Genomic DNA, 25,525 nt, shown 5'->3' with positions numbered 1-25,525 from the left:
TGGAGCCATTGCTCTAGGTCTGTATGGTTTGACACTGCTTTCAGGTCACACCTCTGCAGAGCATCTAGTCTGCCTCTGCCCATGTTGCCAAAATAGGCAAAGAAGGTACACTAGTTGGGCTGTGCCTGTTTCACCATTAGGATTTGGATCACTGCTGGTTTAATACTAGTGTTGGGCTGAGTAGGTAGTTTAGCTACTATTCATCCCTGTACTCCTGCAGAGCAGTAGCCATTTTGTCACAACTCTGAACCCTGAAACTTCCATTGTTGGTCCTTGGGGATGTTCCTATAGTAAAGCAGGCATGTCTCGCACCCAGGTCCTTTACCATGATTCCAATCGATAAGTTAGAGAGTTGGCTACTCTAACTCTGGTGACCAGTCCAGTGGTAAAGCATGAAGATAGCCCTTTCATAAAAAGCTCCTTCCACGGAAGGACGTCCTTCAGGGTCATCTGATCAAGGTCAAGTCTTCCTAACAGTCCAGAATCCAAGAATGTTAACAGTGGGTGGTTCACCAGAACATGTTTTGCGTGCCCCTTTAGGCAAATCTTATGTCTAGGGACAGTGATAAATCCTGCTAAACCAGAAACTGATGCCCGACCACCTTTGGCTTGATTTTCTTTGCTTGAAGTTCACAGTTTTTCCCTCCCTATTTGAAAATAGTAGAGGACATCAATCAGTGGAAACAGACTTTCCCATTGAAAATTCACACCCACATAGATAAAAATGGTACGCAATCTGGCAGGCATGCTCGGAGAGTGGTACTACCTTCTGCACTTGCAGCCATCCAGTCTGGCTAGGCTCCCCAGAGTAGAAAAGACCCTCTAGCCTCTCCAGTGTAGTTTGGAATGTGCCATCCTGCCCTCCCGAGGACCACAGTCATGACTCATTGAAAGGATGAAACAGCACTGACTCGCTTTATGTAAAATAAGCATAGCTGAATTTGATATGTTATGTTATCTTCCATTTGTATAGTGCCGCCTGCCATAGTTTAAGGCTTCAAAGCATGTTTTCCTATCAGAGAGGCAATAGAGGATTATAGGAGAACATTCAGTAGTAGTAGGGACAAGCAAAGTCAGGTATATAGTTGGAATGAGGGTGAGGGATAGATAAGATGCTCAGGAAGGCATGAGAAGGAAAAGGTGGAGGAACTATGTGTACAATTTGACCAAATTAATTGTGGGACTCAACTTTTTTATGGGGTTTTTTATGGGGTGCAGTGCAAAAAGGAGAGAAGCAGGAGAATAGGTGTACTCTGCACCAGGGGGTATGTCTGAAATGTACTCACTGCATGTTTTACCTGGCCATGTTGAAGCCATGCCAAGATACCATGGAAGGTAAAGCCCTTCTAACGACCTCACCAAAAACATTTGGGAGGGGTTGCATGTCAGAAATCCGAATTTGCCATGTTTGCAATGCTTCCTGAAAACCAGCAAAAAACTTCAAATTTGTGGGTTTCCTCATTTATGCAATGGTTACCAAAACCCTAGGCCTAGTTAGGTACACACATCCTGTCTATGTCTTAGCCGTGGCCAGACAGGCCTTTAAGCCTTCCACAGTATCATAGTGTGTGAAGACATGCGGAAACCATGCCCAAAAGAACACAGCATGGAAAGCCCCTCTATGCACTCCCCAATGGCCACGAATGTCCAGGTTCTATAGATGGGAATGCTAGCAGGAAATATGGGCACATTTAACTGAGGGTGGGATTTTGACCACAGCTTCTTTTAGGGCAGATGCCACAGTCCGGCCTGTCTGGAGGTTCCTGAGTCCTTTTAGGGCCTATAAGGTAATGGTTATATTTGTGTGTGAGGTAGGAGTCCTCTTAGGCTAAGGCAGGGACTTTATGGGAGATAATTTACATAATCCAGCCCTTGACTAACCTTCTCATCCAGGGCTGCAGTTACTGTGTCCTGTTAGTAGAGGGCATTGTGAGAATGTTAGGTTTAAACAAGGGTCTATGTTCTAGTTAATAGTTTAGATTTCCAAGTCTATCCTTCTGGTTTTTCTTTTTTACTTTGCGAGTTTAGGGAGTAGCTATATAATGTCTTATAGCTGCTTCAAAGGCACTTGAAAATTAGACATTTGCAGCAAAACATTATAATGAAACCTCAACATGATATAATGTGATCTAACCAGCTAGTATAAAAGGAAACCAAAATCATATTCCTCCCACTCCCCTTCCAAAAGGAGGAAATAAGAACACACAGTTGCACTTAGGTAGAGTCTAGTAAACGTGCATTTAGCTTTAGGAAAAGAATGCATTCATCTCAGCAGAACAACCCATTGTACAACATGTTCCTATAGCTTAAAACATGACATGGCGTATCATAACATAACACAACACAGTGCAGAATAACCAAACCAAACCAAAGCTGAGTGTAGATCTTCAAAACATGCCAGGGCATTGATAATATAGCTCTGTGCAGGCACATAGCAAAACATACCATTGCCAGGCATCCCAAACCAATATTGATGCAACCCAGAAGAAACTGCAATGCATAGGTAGCGTCTCTCTCGTTCTCTCTCTCTCTCTCTCTCTCTCTCTCTCTCTCAAACACACACACTCTCTCTCTCTTTCTTTTTCTCTCTCACTCTCCCTCTGAATTTCTCTCTCTATCTCTCGCTTGTTCCTTCCCCCTCTCTCCAGGTGTTATCAACCCAAATTCCACGAACCTTCCAAATATAAAATGTGTACTTGACTGCCAACAAAAGTTATTATTTATTTTATGTATATAACTTCACTTGCTAATATTTGATCTATTGACAGTAAGGCCCCAGATGTCTTCCATTGCCCGTCATGTTTCTTCTAAGAATACATGATAGAAAAGAGGAGTGCAGTTCACTGGAGAGGAAATAGTTTCCTCCTCCATGACAGTTGGCATGTAGACTCGTGTGTATGGATGCGTGCGTGTGTGTGTATGTGTGTGTGTGATTGCGGTTGTGTGTCAGGCTTATCGGTGAACTTTACATACATGGTTTCATGTGCTAATTTTGCAGGGGGCACTAAATGAGTGATTATCAGTTCACAGAAAAAACAAGGAACGTAGGGCAGCAATTCCTACACCCAGCTCAGACTCTTAGTGGATTCAAAAATGGTTGCAGAGTCCATCTAAAAATAAAAATAACTAGACTAGGGAATCATGCATAGGCAGATGAAATTGGATACAGAGCCCATCTAGCAATACAAATAAAAATAAAATAAGTAAACTTGGGAAACACACATCTGCAGATGAAGTATCTTACAGGCACATATCCTGCCCCAAGGATACTGCCCGTTGTGGTCTTTAACTGTTTTGAATCATGTCACTAGAAGTGACATGCAATAGCATCTAACTTGGAGCTTAGCACAATGTATACCAACTGTTATGATGCGGATAGTTTATACATACTTTTTAGAAATTGTCTGATGTAATAAATGCTACATATGCCATGAGACACCAAATAGGTACTTGTCTGTATCGGCTAGTGGGAGGGTTTTGAGTGTCCTCTCTAACACTGTACATGATGCCTTTGTCTTGCTTCATTGATAAAGTCTATAGATTTAAGAAGAAACCTCTAGCATAAACAAACGTCTGTGGGGGTTATACCTCTTAATTGTGGGATCTGTTCCTGGGATATAGTCCCCCTTCTCAATTGCTCACTTCCTACAATCCTTCTTGAGCCTTTCGTTTACCAATTCTGCTCCACTGTTTCTAGTCGTTCTCTCTCAGGAGACCCTCACCTCGGTCTTGGGCACTATGTGCATTTGCACGTTTGGCAATGGCTGAAATGGGTGGTCTAATAGCATCGTCTGCCAGCATGCTGCCCCCCCCCAGGTTTCTCTAATGGATGGATGTGCTTCTGTTTGCCACCTGCCTGTCTTGGGGTCTTGGATCCCATATACCTTCTGACAGGTCTTAACAGTCTTGTGTCTAAATGTAACCATTCCAGATCTCTTCACCTCTTCTCACATCTATTTATCCTTTCAATCTCCTTGATGCTCCACCACATGCCTGTACTACCTCCTCTACTTGCACCCCTCTTAGACTTAGGGTGTGCCTGCTTCTCTGACTCATTTCACTCTTCTCTTGAGCACTAATCTTCTTTCTTCTAGTGTCCTCCAACCCACCCCTGGGACACTCTTCTGTCTTTCCTCTCATATCTCCTCCAACCATCTCCTGATTACACGGCTCTTCCTCGACTCACATTCAAACTTCCTCCATAACACACTCCACATCCTCTGTTGTCACCTCCAACCTTCCCCTGAACACTCCCCTCCTGTTCTCCTTCACTGTCACCTCCATTCCTCCTCCTCTCCCTTGAAGTTGCCTGTAACATCCCTCTTACTATACCCCCACGACTCTGCGAGTATCAACCTCCTCTGTACTCCTTCCTCTTTTTATTTTAATTTTATTTATTTGGTTTAATTGTAATACAGTTTTACAATTTTTACAAAAGGTTCGTCCCTCCAGTTTAAATTAAATTGTTCTTTTTCCTTTTCTACTTAAAAAGTGTTTGTGGGTCAGCTGGTCCCAGCGTCCATAATTGTCCTATTAACTCCTGCACTCGTTTTGTGCTCCTGTAAAAGGCCAATTTGTTGGAAAAATAGGGTCACCGCCACTGTCCATTCAGTTTTCTCCCCTCCCATCAGACGAATCCACCAGTCTTCGTCATTGGCTGTAGTTGAACTACCCAGGAATTTCATTAGATAGATTTCTCTTGTTTCTTGGGTTCCCTTACACCTCAGCAGAAGGTGCCGAATTGATTCCACCTGCTGGGTATTACAGTATCGGCACTTGTCCGAAGATGGTGCACCTCTTTTTGCCAAGATCTCATTAGTCTTTAGAAGGTTGAGTCTAATTCTGAGAAAGGTGTTGCGCAGGTATTTATCCGGGAATTTTGTACTCCTTCCTCTTCTTGTTTAGCTTTCACTCCTATTTGCTGTTCCTTCTCAATACTTCTGTATACCCTATCACCTCCTTACTGTTATGTGCCTCATCAAACCTCCTGTTATTCCTCCTTATCACCTCTCAAGTCCCCTTCACCTGAAACCTCCTCTCCTGCCCTCAGCCCGCTATATCCAGCCTCATATTTCTTGCTTGCCCACAACTAACTTATTAACCAGCTCTGTCCAAAGCTCCTAATCTTGATCCAAACTCCCACTCTGCCGCCTGTCAGCTTTGCCCTGCATAACTCCCTGTCAGTGTTGTTCTTGGTGCAGGCGATTATGCAGGGCTGGAGATAAATGGCTCGACCTCTATTGGCTGAAAGGGACATGTGATCCATTTAAGCAATCTCAATCCCTAGTCGGGACTGGGTCTCTCCTTGGTCTGTTGGCAGAGTCCAGATAACCTGGACTTTATTCATGCTCCCTGGAATATCTATAGGCTTCTGGACCTGGTTAGGTCTTCTGCATGGTTTCGCTGCGTCTGCATCGAAAGTTGACTCTCACTGATCTTGGCCAACATCTCCACCTGAAATAAGGGAATTCTGCGACTCATTGTTCTTTCCTATTGAACTTGCACGATAAGTGTGTGGCTTGGCCTTGGGATATAATGTGTCACGCGGACATGGGGATGCCAAGAGATGCAAATGAATCCTGATCTGTGATGTCAGTGATTATGTTTTCTTTAGGAACATGTATACATTGTGCTAAGCAGCATCCTTAGGTGTGTGTGTGTGTCAGATCATACTTACTGAAAGCCCTTCTGTTAGAAATGACTAATCCCATTTGACCCGCCAGTCATGCTCATAATTCTCCTTTTTCTTTTCCTAGATGGCCACCCATGTCCCGTCGTGCTTTGGGACTCATCTTTGTTGCTTACGGATAATGACACGCAGTCATCAGTTCGGCTAAACTGGGGGACATATCAACACTTACTGAAGCAGAAGTGCTGGCAGAATGGCAAGGCGCCCAAGCCTGACTCGGGGTGCACGGATATTCACCACCATGAATGGTCCAAGATGGCCCTCTTTGATTTTCTTTTGCAGGTATGTCACATTATGTTCATAAAGGCTTGCTAGATGCCAGCTTGGTTCCAGGAAGGCACTTCAGCACACAGCTCTTACAGTGGAAATTCAATGTATGCAAGACACCAGCCTCCATAACGGTGTTATTGTTAAACATAGTGAGAACTCCTTCTCGTCCCAACACAAGAAGGCATTTATGGAAGATGCTTTGTAAATTAGATATCATGTGATGTTCATAATGTATTTCCGGAATGTCATTATAGATCTTTCTTAGTGATTGAAAATCGCAATTTGGCTGTGTACTCTGCTTTAAGGGAATGGTCCATATGTAGGTTTATCTCCAGTCATTCTATGCAATAGGCCCTTTTGTCAAACCACCAACACACTGGATAATCCAGAGGATCATGGGAGCTAAAGAATAGCTTTCTTGCTGACTGTGGCAGTACAAATCACTCGAATATGAAAGCAGAAGTTTGGATTTCTTTCAGGTAAAAATCCATGCTGGAGATATGCAAATCCCCCTGTCTTCAATGGAAAGCAACTCAAATACACTTAAGTGAGGAATCTTCTCATATGTTTCTCAATATAGCAAATATCCCTGCTGCAGAAAGCCTGCAATGTTATGCTTGCAATCAATCATTGGACCCAAAAGGTTGAGAACTCGATTTTACCCACAACTCAATTATCTAAAGTCATCATACTGGGGTAAAAAAAATGATTTCCATTGCCCCTGTAAAATGGAAATACAGTCAGACCAATTTTTCTATTCACAAAGCTGCTATAAAACTACACTGAGTGGCATTCCAAGAATGTTACTTTTTTAGCTCATGTGTGCTATATGCAAATACACACATAGGAAGACGCTTTCTCTCTATTGTAATTATGCTGATGACTTCTGTGTCCAGGTTGTTTACTGTGTGTCTTGTGCCACAAAGCTGCTTGCTGGCTATGCTGTGCTTTATACATACATTAAGCAGATCTCCATGGAGACCTGGAATCACTTTTCCATTGCATGGGGGAGAAACACAATGATCTTAACGCCATTCATAGCTGAAAGAAACAGCTCCCTTCCTGCGGGGGCAGTAGTCCATGGAGTAGCATCAACAGACACTGCCATGTGTGCTCAGCTCTGTATACATGTTTCCTCTCATTGGGTTCACGAGCAGACATGCACACCAATTGAACTCTTGTGATGTTCCCGCCATAGCCTGCCTTTGATGGTGGCTGTTATTAAAGGATTAATGGAGAAACAGGCTGCCAAGTCAAATTGCAGGAAATTCGCCCCATTTGCTGAACACCTGCATTGTTTCAGTCTGACATCCAGATCTGTGCGAACCTCAGGCTGTGCAAATAGGTGCTCAATGTAAAGCTGATTAGACATCCACAATATTGTACTTTTCACACATCACACAAAATAAATAAATAAATAAATAAATATTATTTCTTACTGTACCTGTGTAACCATGTAACTAATTTAGTTTATTGTCAAGAAAAGATGTAACTAATTTGTAGGATGTAACTTACTCCCGTCTGTACCTGCGTAACCATGTAACTATCGCATGTCAGTATCAAGATAAGCGCCTTTATGCCTGCGAGTTAGGCGCGCTACACAAATTACTAAATAAATAAATAAACTTCTTAGACCCATTGACCTCTCATGTGAGTGCGTCCAACTTTGCCTCATTCGTTTTAGCATAGTACCGTTCAAAAGACACTGTTTTGAAACCACCATTGGATTTAAAATGATGTTTTCAGGCTATAGTTAAAAGAATGGACCTGATTTCCAAAAGTGTTTTGTAATGGGACAGTTCAATTGAAAAGCGCGTTGTAAATTAGGCACACTATGTCTATCCAGGCAAAAGACATTGCTCCTGACTTTCCATTGCATGGAGCGCTACAACAGAGCTAACAGCAAGTGTACATGTGCTAAAACGTTTTTTTAGGTTGTGGGGATTTTGGTGGGCTTCGGGGACAGATTGGGTTCATTGAATGGATGACCTGTTTGTGCCTTTTATTCCCGCTTGCCCTTCAAAAACCATTCTAAGGCATAATAATTCGAAGGGATTTTTGTGTGTTCTTCAAGCGAGAAATCTTTTTAAATATTGGGGTGTAATGGTGAATTTTACAACACAATGTTTGAGATAAATTGGGTATGAATCTGTTCTATTTAAAATCAAATCAGTAAGGTAGCACGTGACATCTTCCAGTAGATGCCAGGTCACCAAGAGTACAGAAGAGCATTTTACATTTTTATGACGCCTCTTCCCAAAATCCACACGACCGCTGTAAAGACACACTTTCACGAAGCCTATGCTGACAGTATAGGTCAGCACTGGCACTGTAAAGAAGGCGCTGGAAGGTGGTAAAGGGTACATGCGCAGGGCATGCAGCCAGTGAAGGTAACACAGGATGCAGAGCATGGCTGCCAAGCAACTGCCGCGGTGGCCTGGAAGAAGAGCAGCTGCGTGCTGGTGTTAGGCTCCCTTGCTGCAGCTGCACTTTAAGAACTTAATAAGGTCCAGGAATGGCCAAGCCGCCGGGAGGTGGAAAGGGGGGCTCAACGAGGGTGGCCCCATGACTCCACCGCTGCTAGTTGGCTTTGAGGCTGAGGCGTAGCCAGGATTGTCTTAACATGTGGGACCTGAAGTTAATGTAGAGGAGCCCACCACAGTGACATTAACATCTGTAACTGCCCTCACTGCGCTGCTGAGTGGACATTTTGGGTGGGCCTTGCCCGTCCAGGCACTCCTGTCTACGCCGTTGCTGTTAGGTTGAAATGTGCAGTTTCAACAATGCAGTTTCCACAGTACTAATGGGTGCAGTGTGAGTGTTATGAATGCAGTGCAAGCACTGTGGTGAGCAGACCAAATGATGTGGTGTGCAGTGTTCAGTCAATTTCATTGCAAATGCCATAGTGTGATGGGATTGTGTGTGTGTGTGTGTGTGTGTGTAGTGGGATGACATTGCATTACTGTGAGTGTCGTGCACATGCTGTAAAGTTTTGTTTAGTAGACGGAGGTGCAGTGTATAATTTGAGTGCTGCCTGGGCCTACTATGCTCACACAGCCATTATGGGACAAGAGCAGGATTTCTGCATCTAATTAAGCCAGTAAGAGGCAGCATTTCTACCAAATATTTCCCACCAGGGTGGTGCTTGGCCCTTTCTGGTCTGATCTTCATAATGTCCTTATATGACACGCTCATACGATTATTATGAGTAATAAACAGGTAGCACGCTGCAAGCAGTTGTTAAAGGTTCAATGGTTGTAGCAAGCGAGGTGAGGCAAGTAGTAAATGCAATCGTGCAAAGGTAGTGGATGGTTACTGTGCGGTACATGGGGTTCTGAGTGGCGCTGTGTGCTGCAAACAATCCTGCGGCGTGGATATGCCGCATTCGGATTCCTATTGTTTAGAATAGAATGTGCCAGAAATATAGGTGAAGTTAGGCGCATTTTGTGAATGTTTCGACGGAAGGCCGTGCCGCGCTCAGCTGTGGCCGCGGAGTGGCTCGTGTGCGATGACTGGATGCCTGAATCATGCGGTCATTGTTTTCCCATTCACTCCGGGGACGAGTTATCTGACCGGAGCGCCGCTGCACGGGCCGAAACACGAGCGCAGAGCTCTGGCTGGGAAGATAGCCCAGGAATGCCTGCCCTGTGATTAAACAGGTTGCCACAGTGGAAGCTACTGCAAGCTCGTATGTGTATGTACTGTTTTCCATTCCTGCATCCTCCATCTGTTCTCAAGTTCGCGTTTCCTTGCATTTCTTAGTGCTGGACGCAAGGCCTTTGAGAGATTCTCTCATTGTTGCTCTAACACAAATGCTGTGTCCATATTTAGTAGCTGAAATTGTGGACAGTGCCTGCACTACGAGACAGAACAGTGATGGTACTGGATCTGACTTGGTATTCTCGTTGCGACTATTTCATGTGGGCATAATGTGTGCGTCTTCTTTGGTTGAGAGGGCACTATAAGTTGTAACATATGTTCTGGACAGGAGCTGGGCAGCAGCTGCAGCGGAGCCCACCGGCTTCCACCAGCCAGGCTACATGGCTCCAACTGCCTGGGCTGGAGCACACAAACTCATACAGCAACATGCCAGGCACCCACATAATATTCTCACCATGGCATCACTTAGTGCCAGGGGATCGAAGTGAGCGGGAGGCGGAGCGGTCGGGAGCCGTGTTCCATTGCTTACATTTTTTTCTGTTTACCATCCTCTACTTTTTAGGACCATGTTCACCATTCAGTATGGATGATTTGTCCATTCATGTATCTGTGCAAGTGTAAAGTTGAAATAGGTGCTTTAGTTACTGGTCACTTAGACTATTCAATTGCCCTCGCTGCAAAACCTTGTCACATGTTGCACTAGGCTTCTGCCTACCCTCTCCTCTGCCAAGACCAGAGTTCCACTACTTTTTTCGGTACACTTCTACTACTGCTTAGTACCATCACTCAGGCAAAGCCAGCAGGAAGACACAACATAACAGGCACACTGCTAACGTAAACTTGCATCGCTCACTTGTCAAAACAGGAGAGAAACACATAGAGGCCTGTTTTCATCCCTGCAGCATGGAGTTCTTTATCGATCTACTTTAAGACATCTAGATCAAGGTTATGCGTTGTGTGGTCTCCTCTTTCTCCAGTACATTTGTTTCTTTTGTAACTTTTTTTGTATGGGAAACTACATTACGATATGCAACGCTGGGACAAAGTATCACTCCTATTCCAATTGTGATGTCATCTTTGATATCCTGGATGTTATGTAAAATACAAGAAGAAAAGATCCAGGACCCTGCCCCCGATTTTATGAATACACATTTTAATGATTAGCCCTCAACTTAATGACACGTGTTTCGGCCTTCCTCAGCCTTTCTCAAATCAGGACTGTTGTAAGTCACAAAGTAATACACAATAAATGTAAAAGAAAGTGCCCCCTGTATATAACAGGTTGTAAGGACGAGAAAACACAGCCGACAACAAAAGACATACAAGGGCCAGTTCAAAGGAAACCACCAAGAAGAAATAAATAATGATTTGGTTATGAATCTTGCGACAAGACTCATCACGGAAGACGAAAGAAAACTATTGAACAAGGGGATATCATTCGCACCTGTCAAAAGCCTACAAGATATTGATGTACAAATTGATTTATTCAAGTTCATACGTAAACTGAAACTGAGGAAATACTTCGCTACAAAAGCACCTGGTAATTACCAGACTAAAGAAGTGCCAACACCAATTAGTGAGCTAACCATACGAGACATTGAAGACACCTTTGTATTACGGTCATTGACGGAGGATGAGAATTTTGAGATACGGAACTTATTACATGAATTACGGATTAAACCAGATCTCCTGACCACCAAGGAATTAAAAACCAAATCCAAATTTATTCCGCAATTACCAAGTGATAACATTATTGACACATTTTACAAGGCAGTCACGCAAGAGCTGTATAATCTTTCCCAGCGTATTACACATGACACAAGCTCACCCGCTTTGGAAAAAGACAATCTCTCAAGAGGTTAACGAAAAGCTGTTAAAACCCTCTCGGAGGACACCTCCATAGTCATTAAGGAGGCAGACAAAGGGGGCAATATTGTTGTAATGGACAGAGAAGATTATCTACTTATGGCCGGTAATCATTTGGGAACACCGGGTTGTTATAGAGTAATCAACCCTTCTACACATATAGAAATCCTGAGTCATATTGAGGAATCAATAAATGCCTGGCACAGAAAAGGCTTGATTACTGATGAGGAGAGGTCTTACCTTTTGACAAAGAACCCAACAACACCGACCATGTACTTCCTACCTAAGATCCATAAAACCTATCAAAGCATACCAGAGGCTCGCCTGATCCTAAGTGGTATTGGTTGGGTGACAGAAAATTTATCAGAATATTTGGACGGTATACTCAAACCTAGAGCAAGTCAAGTGAGATCTTACTTACAGGATTCATCAAGTATAATTTGTATACTTCAAACATTTATATGGCACGACTCCTTCAGACTGGCAACTTTGAATGTCAAAGCATTATACACGTAAATCCAACACAAATGGACACTAGCCTCCATTGACTTTGCCTTCAGGAATGACTCTGCTTCATGTAACTTACAGATTGACATGCTCAAAGAGATGTTTCAGATAACATTGGATTCAAACTTGTTTACTTTTAACAATTGCCTGTACCAACAACTTAAAGGAGTGGCAATGGGGATGACATATGCCCCCGCATTAGCTAACATCTTTATGGGCATGCTGGAGGAACTCTCAGTATATCAGGACCCATGCTTTGACCAGAGAGTGAAACTATGGGTAAGATACATCGATATTTTTTTAATTTGGGAAGGATCTGACATATTGCTTCATGAATTCACTAATAGACTCAATCAAAATCCATTTGACATAGTATTCACTGGAGAAAATAATACTCACCAAATCAATTTTTTGGACCTCACGATTTATGTCAAAGATGATCATCTGGAAACTTGTACTTTTAAGAAACCAACCGATGTCAACTCTATCCTGCACGCAAATAGCTGTCACCAACGGGCAACTATTCAAAATATCCCCCTTGGAGAGTATATAAGAGCTAGACGAAATTGCCAAAATGACATAAAATTTCAACAAGAATGCAACCTTTTGAGGAATCGTTTCAAAAGAAGAGGATACCGTAACAAGTGTTTGCAGAAGGCCTTTGAGAAAACTAAAAACCTGCAACAGAAGGATACCTTAACACTGAAAACTAAAAAAGAAGTGACACAAATGAAAACAGTGTTTGTAACTCAATTCAATAAGGACCATCAAAGAATTAGAAAAATCCTACAAAAACATTGGTACTTATTACAGTTGGATGAACATTTACACCACCATATTGATGACAAACCAACTATCACTTTTAAAAAAGCAAGCACACTCAAATCCATTATCTGTCCATCATTATTACCTGCCCCAAAAGGGGTGACAGAAAACACGTGGTTGAATACAAACCAACCAGTCTTCAGAAAATGTGGTTTTTGCACAATGTGCAAATTTGCAAGAGACAAAACGAAAGAGCTCAAAGGTCCAAACGGTAAAACTATCAGAATTCAACATATGATCAATTGCAGAACCAAGTATGTGGTCTATGTAATAATTTGTACCTGTAAGAAAATGCACATAGGAAGTACCAAAAGGGAACTGAGGGCCAGGATTCGGGAACACCTGACGAAAATTGGAAACCAGGATTCAGCCCTACCATTATCCATGCACTGGCAAAAGAATCACCAAATGGACGATATGAGCCTCATCAGATTTGTGGGCCTGAAGCACGTTACACTAACTAAAAGAGGTGGTAATAGAGTAAAAGCCTTACGCCAAGCGGAAGCTAGATTAATTTGCTCGTTCAATACAACGGTGCTAGGCCTGAATTTTGAAACAGAAATGGTGTCGTTCCTGTGAGGCTATATTTGAATATAGCACACTGACTCCAGTCTCAGACTGATTGGAATGGGTTAATTCTAAAAGAATAACCTGCATGAATATGAGATGTATGCTTCCCAATGAAATGTTTTTTCCCAAGAATGTATATTGGATTTGCAGCTAAGTCGCTTTGATATTGATGGCTTTTCTTGACAGAAGGAGTACATTGTCCCAGTTTTTATAAATAAGTAGAATTATTATATGCCAATGTAACCTAGTAATGCATAAACTGTGTTTGATGATTGTTTCAGTTTTAAACACTCAAATTGTGTCAATATGATGAACCCCCATTTTCTGATCAATGATATAGTTTTAGCATTAGTAGCTAAAACACATTGGATTAATTACATATCGGGGTTAAGGTGGATCGTACTTATGCTTATATTTGAGGCACGCGCATGATATATCACTAGGATCCCCTTACTGTATGCACAGGAAGCACTAATGATTTGACTCAAGGGGCAGTGCATGTCTGCTGCATGCTCGTTTGCCATGTTGTATTGGCCGACGTGGCGATGCGTCGCCATGACAATTGCGGTCGCCATGACAACTTTCTGAGTGCGGACAACCAAACTATCTTATTAAATGTAACGCTGATCTCCCCAAATTAAATTAAGGACATAGCATCTTTGCTTTGGGCTCTTTTCATTTATTCCCTTTTTTTGAATTTTGATTCCTTAGATTGAATGGGTAACAAAGCGTTTTTGCACGCCCTCATATGCGTATACTTTTGCGTAATGGCGGACGTGACGACACGTCGCCATGGCAATAGTTAAATATTCTCAAAATGGCGGCTGCCGGTGTTAGATACCCGGAGCAAGCCAACGCGGATGACAGGAGCATTATAAAGTAAGTCTACACACCCGATATGTGATACAGTGTTTATGTTGAAATGAGACTGTTACTTTTGAATTGGGTGAATCCGCGACATGTATATGGGAAATCCATGATGTTCGGGAAATTTACGGAGTAATGATTTTACTTGTTTGAATACTCATAGACTCACATTGCGATTGGTAATATTGAATAGGGTGTTCATGTTGTAATGAGACTGCTACTTTTAAATTGGGAGAAGACGCAGCATTAATATGGGAAATCCATTATGTTCGGGATAGCTACGGAGGAATGATTTCACTTTTTCGGGTTTTCATAGATTCACATTGTGATTTGTAAGTCTGAGATCGGACTCAATAGATAAGATAGTTCTATAGATAAATTCAGCAACATGAGAACAGGGCCTAATGGAATTTTTAACTACTAGTGTCCACCAGATCTTTGATCAAGGTAACTCACCAATAACTCAAGTACATGAGAGAAGGACCTACACACTTGACATTAAGTGACCCCCATTGAAGGTAAGTTATTGGAACATTGTGATTTAGCAATCCAATACTAGCCATCAAGGTGATGAATTGATACTAATGACAATTCATTTATCTCTCCTTTTTCTCGTACTTGTCTGTTGTTTTCTCTCCTCCCATTTCTTTTCCTTCCCATTCGCCCCCCATATGGTTTTCCATGCTGTGCCTAACGGTTTATATATATTTCTTTACTGTTGTTTCTTTGTTTTAACCCTTGCATCCATCCCCAACACAAACTCATATTTCTCTGTCTTGGATTTTGCATGATATTATCGTTCACATGGGTGTGTGGTAACGCCAATGTTTTTGCTTTAATCTTTTCATGAATTTAAATCAATTAATGTTCTTGTTCTTGTTTGGGGTTGGATTTACAACCTGTTATATACATACGGGCACTTTCTTTTACATTTATTGTGTATTAATTTGTGACATACAACAGTCCTGATTTGAGAAAGGCAGAGAAAGGCCGAAACACGTGTCATTAACTTAAGGACTAATCATTAAAACGTGTATTCATAAAATCGGGCGCAGAGTCCTGGATCTTTTCTTCTTGTATTTTACATTGTTTTGATGCTTTTTTTTGGCTTACCGTCAATCCAGTGAACTGCGACCATAAGAAATTAACAACTAGGGAGTATAGGTGCCCACTACCCCCCACCCATTGTTCAGATCCATTAAATTAACATGGAAGAATAACCCTATTTTTTTCTCATTGAATTAAGAGTCGCCAAACAGACCAGCTGTACCGATAAGCCTGACATTATCCTGGATGTTAGTCTTAGCAGTGCATGGTGGTGGCGCGAGGTATGGTTGCGTTGCTTACCATAATTGGCACATTTTGATTTTTTGATTTTACCTTGCAACCATAATGTTCCTTTAAGAATGTTTTTTTTCCAATTAATTTCATCGGTTTAATTGCTGCAACTTAAAAAGAACATCCCTTTAACAACGTTATTTCACTGAATTTCAATGGTTTTTTACCAGTGAAACTATTTTATGATGTTACAGCACTTTAGATATGTTATTAGTAATTCCTCTTTTAACATATCAAAGGATTATAAACATCCTTCAACAAACATATTTCTTTGCAGCGCATGCTAATGTGTGTCATTTTCTGCAGCACATGCTAGGGTTGCAATTGCCTAGGACATGAGGCTCATCCATGACACTGGCCATCCCAAACCACCCTCGTTATCCACTGCACCTAGCCTGCATCCTGGTCCAGTGTCCACTATAAACCCATAATGTGACCAATGGCCAGTGCTCATGGCTTGCAGCCGTGGCCAGTGTACACAATCCATGCTGCAGGACCCAATAATCAAATCAGAAAAGACATTTTTCGTTGCCGGGGGCCAGGTCCACAGCCCAGAAACCAAAGTTATATCACTGTTTTTTGTACCTACATTCTGGCACTTTGTTGAAAAATAAAACACAGGACAGATCTGCAAAATCATGCTTTAAGTTCCTTGTTGATGCTCCTTGCGCAAGTTGTCTCCAAATCCGTCCATCACTTCAGGCTATAGCTGCAAGCAGAATTTATTTCCCCATTCAAGCCTATCCCGATTTAGAAAGTCTTAAAACATAGCCGTCCCTGGTGGCAATGGCCACTTTAACACCATTGCCGGACCCTGGTGGCCATGGCCAGTGGCCAGATTGTCCACAGTATATGCCTCAGGCACCAAAGTTATATCAATGTTTCAGCACTTGTCCTTGCCAGGGGCCATGCTCACTGCCTGCTTTAACATCATAGCCTGTCCCTGGTGGCCATGCCCACTTTAACGCCAATTTGGGTGGGAGTAAGCCTGATTTGCATATGGTCTTTCCCCTTCCTGTAATGACTAGGCAGGGGAAGAACAATTTGGTCTGGAGGGTTTCCCAGAGCAATTGTCAGAGGTTTAAGATGATTCATTCTAAACCTTCACGCTATCACGCTTTGTTTTCACTTTAACCCCATATGCCCGGAAAAGTCTGGCCACGGCCACAGGCTATGCCTCAGACGCCAAAATGATAGCACTATATTTTGCACCTACATTTTGCCACTAAACACAGGACAGATTTGCAAAAGCATGCATCCAGGTACTTGCCAGTGCTCCCTGCAAAAGTATGCTGGAAATCTGTCCGGCACTTCGGCTGTAGCCGCAAGCAGAATTTCTTTCCCCATTTAAGCCTATCCCGATTTAGAAAGTTGTGGGACGCCGCTACAGTTTTGCCCCCTCTTGAAGGATTCCCTTCAGACTTTGCACAATCATTCACAAATGCGTTTATAATTGTTTTGCTAACCTTTGTGGTAATTGGTCAAACGGTGCTAAAGTTATAAGCTGTCCCACATTTCTTGTCTTGACCCCCCCTCTAATTTTGCCCTCTATTGATGAAACCGCACCTAACTTTGCAACAACATTCAAGGTTGGGTCTATATTGTTAATGCACAATTCCATGAAGTTTTGTTGAAAAGTGCCACAGTTACGAGCTGTCTAATAACTGCTCTTCACCGACCTTGTAATCCATACATATGCATGGATGTCCTCGAAGATTTGTGAAGTTCGCGAAAATCACAGCAATGTTCCCTAACAACACCTGATTTGGAGATTTTTTGGAGCATATACCATCCCATCTACGTCATCCCTCAGCTGCCAAGAGATAGTTTGATTTGTTTGACAAGTGTAATGTTGGGTTTTTGAATATGTTTTTACTGCAATGTTCGGTGACCACAGGCGCAGTTCATGAATCCAACATGGCGTCCATTTCAAAGGTTTTGATGCACCTCACGTTTCTCAATTGACCAATCAGTGGCCACATACAATGCCCGGGAATGCTACGCAACTCTCTGCTTGGCTCAGAGGCATCCACGGACACAGAATCGGGAAGTAAGTCTGTGGGCCAGACGGAGATATCACACATTTTTTTCACGTACTTTTTGCATTAAAAAAAAAATTGGATGGATTAACACCAAATTTGCAAAAGCACGCTTTTGCGACCAGACCACCGCTCCTCGTGCACGTTTGGTGCAAATGCACCTAGCAGTTTGGGCTTTAGCCGCAAGCAAAGATTTTTTCCATTCCTGTCTATCTGGATTTCTAAAATTTTGGGACTGCTCCTGTTACTTTTCCTCTCCTTGGCAAAACTGCACCAAATAGCACAGATGGACAATATATTACAGGGTCTGTGGTAGCGACCCTGTGGTTATGGTTAAGTTGCACTTCCCATAGGAAGAACAGTTTTTGGGAGTCATAACTTTAGAGCAGTTTGACAAATTTCTACAAAACCTTTGAAAAAAAGACTATAGACCAGACTCAGATTGTTTTTATTTTTTTTTACTGCAATTTAACCATGACTACAGGGTCACTACCACAGACCCTGTAATATATAGTCTATCTGTGTTATTGAAGGTTGTTTTTGAGCCACCTCCACACAGCAAGAGTTTTTATTTACGATTGGAAGATTTAAATTATTATTATATTATTATTATTATTATTATAATTATTATTTCAAGACTGGAATTCTGTGCTGATGTATTGATTAGTATTAAGGAGGATTATTGATGGATTTCATATTCTTTGATGTGTTTTTAAATGGTAGCATTCACATCGCCATACAAATTTGTTAAAAATTAAATAATTGAAATCTTTTTTATATAAAGAATAATTTAAATTATGGGTGACAGAATTAAATAGGTTTCTGTGAAATCTGCAAGAACCATACATGGACAGGTTTTTGAATAAGTGGTTGCTATTTACCCCAGATTTGCAGAAAATTAACAAGTGACCCACTACTCTGGAGAGAACATGGTGCACTCGCTATCTACCAGCAACATGCCAAAGACCAATGAATTACATGCACATTAATTATCCTCCCATCAAAGAAGTATTCTTGGGTGGATTTGTTTGCCACTACATATTTGTTCAAGAATTCCAATCCTCCACTGAGTCAGGTGCAATCGTCACTTGCTCTTTGACACTCTTTAGCATTCCAGCCGCATTCTGCACTTAAACATTTCGGACCACTAGAGACAACTTTCTGTAGGCCACTCTTGATCGACACATATTGATGAATTCTTCCAAACAGCCGTTGTTTGAGGGTTTCTTCTAATAGTTGACAGGGGGGGTCTTTTTGCAGGCACGAGAGGGCAACTGTCCTTTCTTTCACTTAATAAAATTAATCATAGACAAACAATCCTTGATGCACATTAGTCAGTGATCTGGATCTTCTAATAGGCTATGTCCATGCAGGTAGCTGAAGAAAGTCAATGAGACAATTACACCACCACTCCAAGGAAAACAAAATGATCAATTTCTATCAACTGGCCTAATCTGCGCTGAATAGAAAAGGGTGATGGGAAACCCTTACTATCACTCTAGTTCCCAGATCCTGTGATGCTCCTGGAACAGACAACCCCCGTGGTATGGATTTTCATTGGAACCAATGCTTTTGTTCATTCCTCCCAAGCACGGTTCCAGCTGAGCAGTTTGAATGCTTAAACTTTCGAAAATATGCCACACGGAGAAAGTCAAGCTTTTCTGGTCAAGTTCAAACCACTCCATGCTATTTCTGCAGGAATTTCCGTAAGGCTAAACACGCCTGCCTCTTCACTGGGGCTTTGTTTGTAGGTAGAGGTAATTGTGGACAGGAACTGCTCACAGATTAGTGGATTTGGAGCCATGTTGGTGTGCTTTTGGCATGTTTAGGAAAGTTTACAAGTGTTTTGGAGGTGTTTATTTGCCGAGTCTTGCTGCTTCTTGATAAGTGTTTGATCCCCCTTTGTCTGTTTGTATATGTTCTTTGAGCTTCCACTCTCATCATACGTTTTTACCCGCACTCCTTTTTAAAAACCAAAATTTAAAAATCAAAGGTTTCCTAGAACCTTACCTTATGTATTTGCTGGGAAACCTTTTGTGAGAATGGGCAAGAGGGCAGAAACCACCTGTTTGTGAACATGGTAATATGACTATGTCTGTGGCTGTACTCTTTGAAAACTAAACGTTTACTTTTTAAATGCAGTCAACCACTGCTGTCAGAGTGAATGTCCACCACATTTACTTATGCTACTCCATCCAAGTGACTATAGCCAGGGTCGGACTAGGGCATACAATTGTCTCGGGCACCAATGAAAAAGTTCCCACAGTTGCAAGTGGCAATTCATTCCTTTTGTGACAGATTGTTTGAATAGTACCCAATTGGGGACATTATTTGATAAAATGTGATGCAAATTGTGCATTTTAAATATATTTATTCAGCAACACTGGTCAAAACTACTAGCCACATAGTGAAGTAACTCATCAAATTGTCCCACAATGGACAAGAAAATGGCCCACTTGGTCCCAAAAAAACGGACCCACAACAGCACTTTGCAGTTTTGGTTCCAGCATTGCCCTATAGGCTAGTCCGAGCCTGACTGCACCTGGCTCGGACATACATCTTCATCCTCAGAGAAATCTAGTGTGTGGTTTTCCAAGTGATGGGTTCTGTTTCTCCCACCATAGTCTTTGCTGATAGGATGCTTGTGCATTTTTATAAAAGTAAGCAATCTCCCTAGGTCAATGAGATGACTGCTGTGGTCTGAGATACTAGTCCCAGCTACACTAAAAATGCATTCCCACTGCATGCTAGCCCAGGGGGAGGGTTCAGATTTTCCACAGCTAATTGGGCAAGTAGTGATGGCCACAGAGGCTGTTTGACAAGTGAAACATCCAGCGGAGCATCATGTCTGGTTGGGTTTTGTTGAGTACATAACCATCAACCATTTGTTCTGCAGTGGGCCTGCTAAATTCTATTGGGGTCCCAATGCATAGGCAGGCCATACTGTACTGGGAAATTAATACAGCCTCCTGTGGTTTTCCATGGTCTGAAAACTTCCTTTTCAGCCACCTGAACTAGCGTCAGAAGTTGTGGACCGTGTCTTTGCACTGTCCAATAAAGTTCTTTGCAGTGATGGAGTCCCGCACCGGGTTGTTGATCTCTAACCTTAGGTTCTTTCTTCTTGTTCCAGCTGTGCATTTAACCAACACATGTACACATTGCTTTAGTGCATCCCTTCACATGGCTAACACGTCCACTTCACAATGACTTAAAATTATGGGTTAAGGACAGATGCCAGGAGAAACCCCTCATTCCCATTTGTCTGAATAATACATTAATCGTGTCACAAGACTGAGATTAGAGGCATAGCCACTTGTCCTCCTTCTGCATTGCCATACAGTTCATGCATGATGTTGGATAGTTCTAATTCTAACAGGTACACCAGTGGCAGCACTTCAGTGAGTGATGTAGTATGCAGGATAACTCAATGGACTGCCTCTTTAAATGGCTGCAGCATATAACAAACATTGTCCAATATTTGCCACTGTGTAGGTGGTGTCTAGGCACCGTCCATAGCTGTCTCTGGCTGTTGAAGTAATCAATCACCACACTGTTCTCACAGATGTTGCAGCGTATCACTTTCCATCCCAGCAAGAATACTTTTGAAGACTACCTACTGTGCACACATCTGTCTACATAACTGCAAAACTCTGCAACGGTGGTGGGTTGTACACCTCCAGAAGCCAGGCCATCACCAGGTTTGCGACATAACTGCTACACAAGGGCAAAACTAACAAACAGGCCATCACTTGCAAAGCCCCTGTGGCAGTCTAAACAGTGCCAACGGACCTGCAGTTCAGTAAGGAACTCAAGATCTTGTTAATCAGTCATTACCTAGTTTCCTAGCTAACTGGTGTTCCTGCATCACATCCTACCCCGATGACTGCGACATCCCATGGTGCGTATTGTAACCCCCAATCCTTATCTCAAATGTTACCCTCAACTACATGTGCAGTGCTCCATTGCCTTCTAGATAGATTTTCGCGTATAAAACCCCAAACGCAAAATACAAAACCGAAGGGTTTATTTCCACTGAGTCAGCATTGCAATTTTCAGCTGGTTGTACGGCAGATGGTGGCGCAACTGTAGCTTTCCCAATATATTCCGGGAACTGTAGGTGCTGATGAAGTTGGCACAGATATTCTGGGCCACACCTTCCATCTAATCTAGTGCCAGGTACTGGTTTATGAAGTGGGTGATTAAAATATGTAGGACATAGGCAAATCACAGCAGGTGGATAGTTTTGTCTATCCTCAGGACAGCTACAACATTAGATCCGTTGTCATCTGCCACAGTGCTCTCTTGTAAACCATGAGGAGTGAGCTAATATGCCACAACCTCCTTTACTTTCAAGCAGAGATCAGATCCGATGTGGGACTTGCTGTTATACTTTGTTTACTTTGTACTGGATGCTGGATGCTGTGTGGGTGCTCTTCACTGGGGAGCCGGTGCTCTTGGTTTGACAGACTGCAGTATTGTATTACCATTGGTATGTCTTTATTTGGACTGTTGGAAACTGCTGTACAGTGGCACATGCAGTGTGTCAGAAACTTGCTTCCCGTGTACAGTGCCTGCACTTGACAGCTTCATGGGTTCATCAGTGCCTGCACCCTGTTCGGTCCCTTCCCTCTGTCTACGTCGCTATCTGTTGTATCCTCACAGATGTATCGCCTTAGTTTTGATCTATCCTGAATCATGGGATGGAGCATAATCTGTGTTATGGTCTGTCTCTGTCATCTGTTTCCAAGGAAATCAGAGGTATGGCATGACCTCGTCTTTCTCATCTGTGGATTGCTGTCTTTGTTGCTAAGCTAAAGTCATATCTTTTTCCTTTTGCACTTCTGTTGGCTTACCTTCCTCCTCCTGATCTCCATCCTTCGGCACCTAATGTATGTCCAAAGACTCAGCATGCACAATTACATTTCTCCCTGATGCACCAGATTCTTTTGAGACAAATATCCATGTCATTACTAGATGCACAGAGACCCACACACTATCTGGGCTCCTCCTTTACAAACAGCTGCAGCTGTAGCATGTGAATAATGCCAAATAGATGCTTATCTCCTGACCCTAACCTCTTCCACATCAGCATTTCAGTCCTGCAGTAGAATCAGAAAAGTTATTCACACTTCCCTTAAATAAATGCAAATGATTTGGCCTGCTTCTTTGCCTAAAAGGTTCTCATTGCGTTGGTCTTCCCCATTAACTAGTACATGAACGTGGGGTTCTCACTGCTGTGGCCTAAAATACATGAGGGGTTCTCAGTGCTATGGCCTATTCCTAGGTCTAGTAAATGCACTGCTTTGAGATTACACTATGCCATGGTTTTCTCAGTGCTTTGACCTTCCCCTATGCCTATACGTGCATGTGGGGGTTCTCAGTGATTTTGCCTTCGCCTACACATACAAAATGCATGAGGTGCTCTCAGTACTTTGACCTTCCACTACACCTTGTACTTGTAAGTGGGGTTTCAGTGCTCTCCTGCACTAGTACATCAGTAATTATGCCTTCTAGGCCTAGCAAATGCACACAGAGTTCTCTGTGTTTTAGCCATCCCATGCACTTTGAGACTGCACGTGGGATTCTAGTGCTTTGCCTTTTCCTGCACATACAAAATGCATATGGGGTCCTGGGCACTTTGGCCTTCTGATACAGCTGCAAAATCCATGTGGGGTTCTCAGGGCATTGGCCTTCTCTGATGACTACAACATGCAAGTGGGTTGTGCCGCCCTTCCGCCCAAAATTAAAACTCTACATCCACAAATGATATGTCCCCAACCTCCTCTCCTGAAATAATTCCAGCTTAAATCTACTTAGAATCTATTATCTATGATCAATTTTGTTCTACTCTAGCCTAATAATCCTACAAATCCCTTCCCTAAAAAGCTGGGGCCACTCCTGCCTCTTCAAATGCCAACCATTGACTGTCCAGAGTTTTTACTCTCCTGTCTTTAAATAGATGTGAGGTTGTACCCAGTGCATTTTCATATTTGAAGCCACGGGATAAATCTGCAGTGCTTGACCTGGGGAAACTCATGGAATTTCTACGGGTTCCGTTTTTTCCCAAACTGTCCTGCTCATTACTACTGGGCATGAAAACAGAGTCAGGGTTTGTTTACACTAACCAATTATCTGCAACTGGGTTGCCTGAATTGAAGTCAGATGAAGGCTTTAATTACTTTGTAATCATTTTTTTCAGTTTTTTGCACAGTTACATACACTTATTGGCCAGCCTGAAGTTAAAGAGCAGCAGAGTTGTTTCACCCTGCCGCCTCAGTTTCTTTTTGAACTAAATGTAATGAATCCGATGATATCATCACTCCCTTTCCAGCAGTGACCTACACCGATGTGCCAAAGGGATGGCAGCCGCTACCTGATCCTCACCCTGGGGGTGTCTATATGAGGGAGGATTGCATGGGGAGAGACAACCTCCAGGAGGGAGTGGTGGTATCAAAGGATGAGACATGGTATACCCCTGTACCCTTGCAGGATGAATCTCCCAAACATAACACCTTAATGGTTGATTGTGATTATTTCCCTCCTCCCTCAAGGGGGAGTGCTGAATTTCTCCCAATGAAATCAATAAACCAACTTTCAAACACTGACTTACCCTTAGAACATGTTAAAACCATTCCCCCAATGTTTTTGTGCAAGTTGGTTAAAAGGAACTACTTTTCCCAAAAATGCCTTAACACTGCGACGAGGAAGGGGCATGGAGGAATAAAGAGCAGAAGAAGCCCCGAGTACAGGAAATGCTCTAGTTGTTGGGAAGCATGCCCCTGTGACCAGGACGTTTAAAACAGGATCCCCAGAAGAAATGGCAGACTGCTGGTGGAAGCGGGCTGTTGCTCTTCGTGCTACCAAAGAGCTGAGAGAAGGATGTTGGAGCTAACCGGCACAATCATTGACCAGAAGGAGGCTGCACAAAAAAGATTCCATGCGTGAACGCCAGAAGTAAGTGCTGGGCTCCTGGGCATTTGCTGGAGGAAAGAAGCAGCAAGATAGTTACCGGAGACCTGCGAGGAGAAGAGAAGCACAGCCAGGACCACGGGAAGCAGGAAAGTCGAAAAAAGAGCAGCGCGAAGAAGAGAGCATCCAGCATTTGTCATCGGCAGACTGCGAGAAGACCAAGAAATGCCACGAAGAGCCGGTGAGTCCATGCTGGGACACAGGGAACAGCGGGACATATTGGTGAGCATGCCGCGTGATAAAAAGTGAACAATCCAAAGTGTATAAAGAAAGGAAACTGTTTGCTTACAATAAAGGTAGACAGTAAAAGTACATTTTCGACAGAAGGGAATCTTTGAAGTTTACCCTTATGTACAGAGACTTAGAAACAGTAACAATTTATAATTTACTGGACAATGGGACTTAACTAATAGTGGTAAGGGGGTGAATTACCAAGATTCGAGGTGTGAGCAAAATACTAACAAGGTGATATAATATGTTCAAAATAATTAGCCAAATGGGCTAATGTGATGAATTATCAAAATTGGAGTTGCAGAGACAGGCAGCTACAAGAGTGTAAATGCAAGAAATCTTGGCAGGAGAGTACAACGGGCCATTACCAGTGTGTGAATACAAGAAGCCCTGACAGGAGAGTACCAGGCAATTAAAATTGTGTGAATCTAAGAAGCCCTGGCAGGAGAGCATACCAGGCAATCACAAGTGTATGAATATAGGGGAATTGAAAACCCCTGGCAGGAGAGTATCCTGACAACCCAAAGGGCAAAGGAAACTATACATTACTTTGGTATTAATCAAGAGGAAAGACGAGAACTGTTATTGTCAAGAAACTGTGAAGAAGAATCCAGGGCAAGGGAGACACCCTCTGGATTAAGGAGTAATGTCTTGAGAGACTTTATGTTGGAGTTATGTATTCCTTTTTGAACCT

At 42.6% G+C, this 25,525-nt stretch overlaps 1 protein-coding gene across 1 annotated transcript in view; it reads left to right on the top strand.

The window, feature by feature from the left end:
- GASK1B (golgi associated kinase 1B) overlaps positions 1 to 25,525 on the top strand; it is a 323,049-nt gene that overhangs the window by 190,182 nt on the left and 107,342 nt on the right. Inside the window, exon 2 of the mRNA XM_069631333.1 lies at positions 5,757 to 5,971. Within this exon, the coding sequence (XP_069487434.1) occupies positions 5,757 to 5,971 (215 nt within the window). The remainder of the gene's footprint in view (positions 1 to 5,756; positions 5,972 to 25,525) is intronic.

Source organism: Ambystoma mexicanum, chromosome 6q, assembly GCF_040938575.1.
Source record: "Ambystoma mexicanum isolate Mex_15411 chromosome 6q, UKY_AmexF1_1, whole genome shotgun sequence".
In the NCBI taxonomy this organism is placed as follows: domain Eukaryota; kingdom Metazoa; phylum Chordata; class Amphibia; order Caudata; family Ambystomatidae; genus Ambystoma; species Ambystoma mexicanum.
The sequence above is the reverse complement of the archived record's forward strand: the minus strand, read 5'-3'. Positions and strand labels throughout refer to the sequence as shown.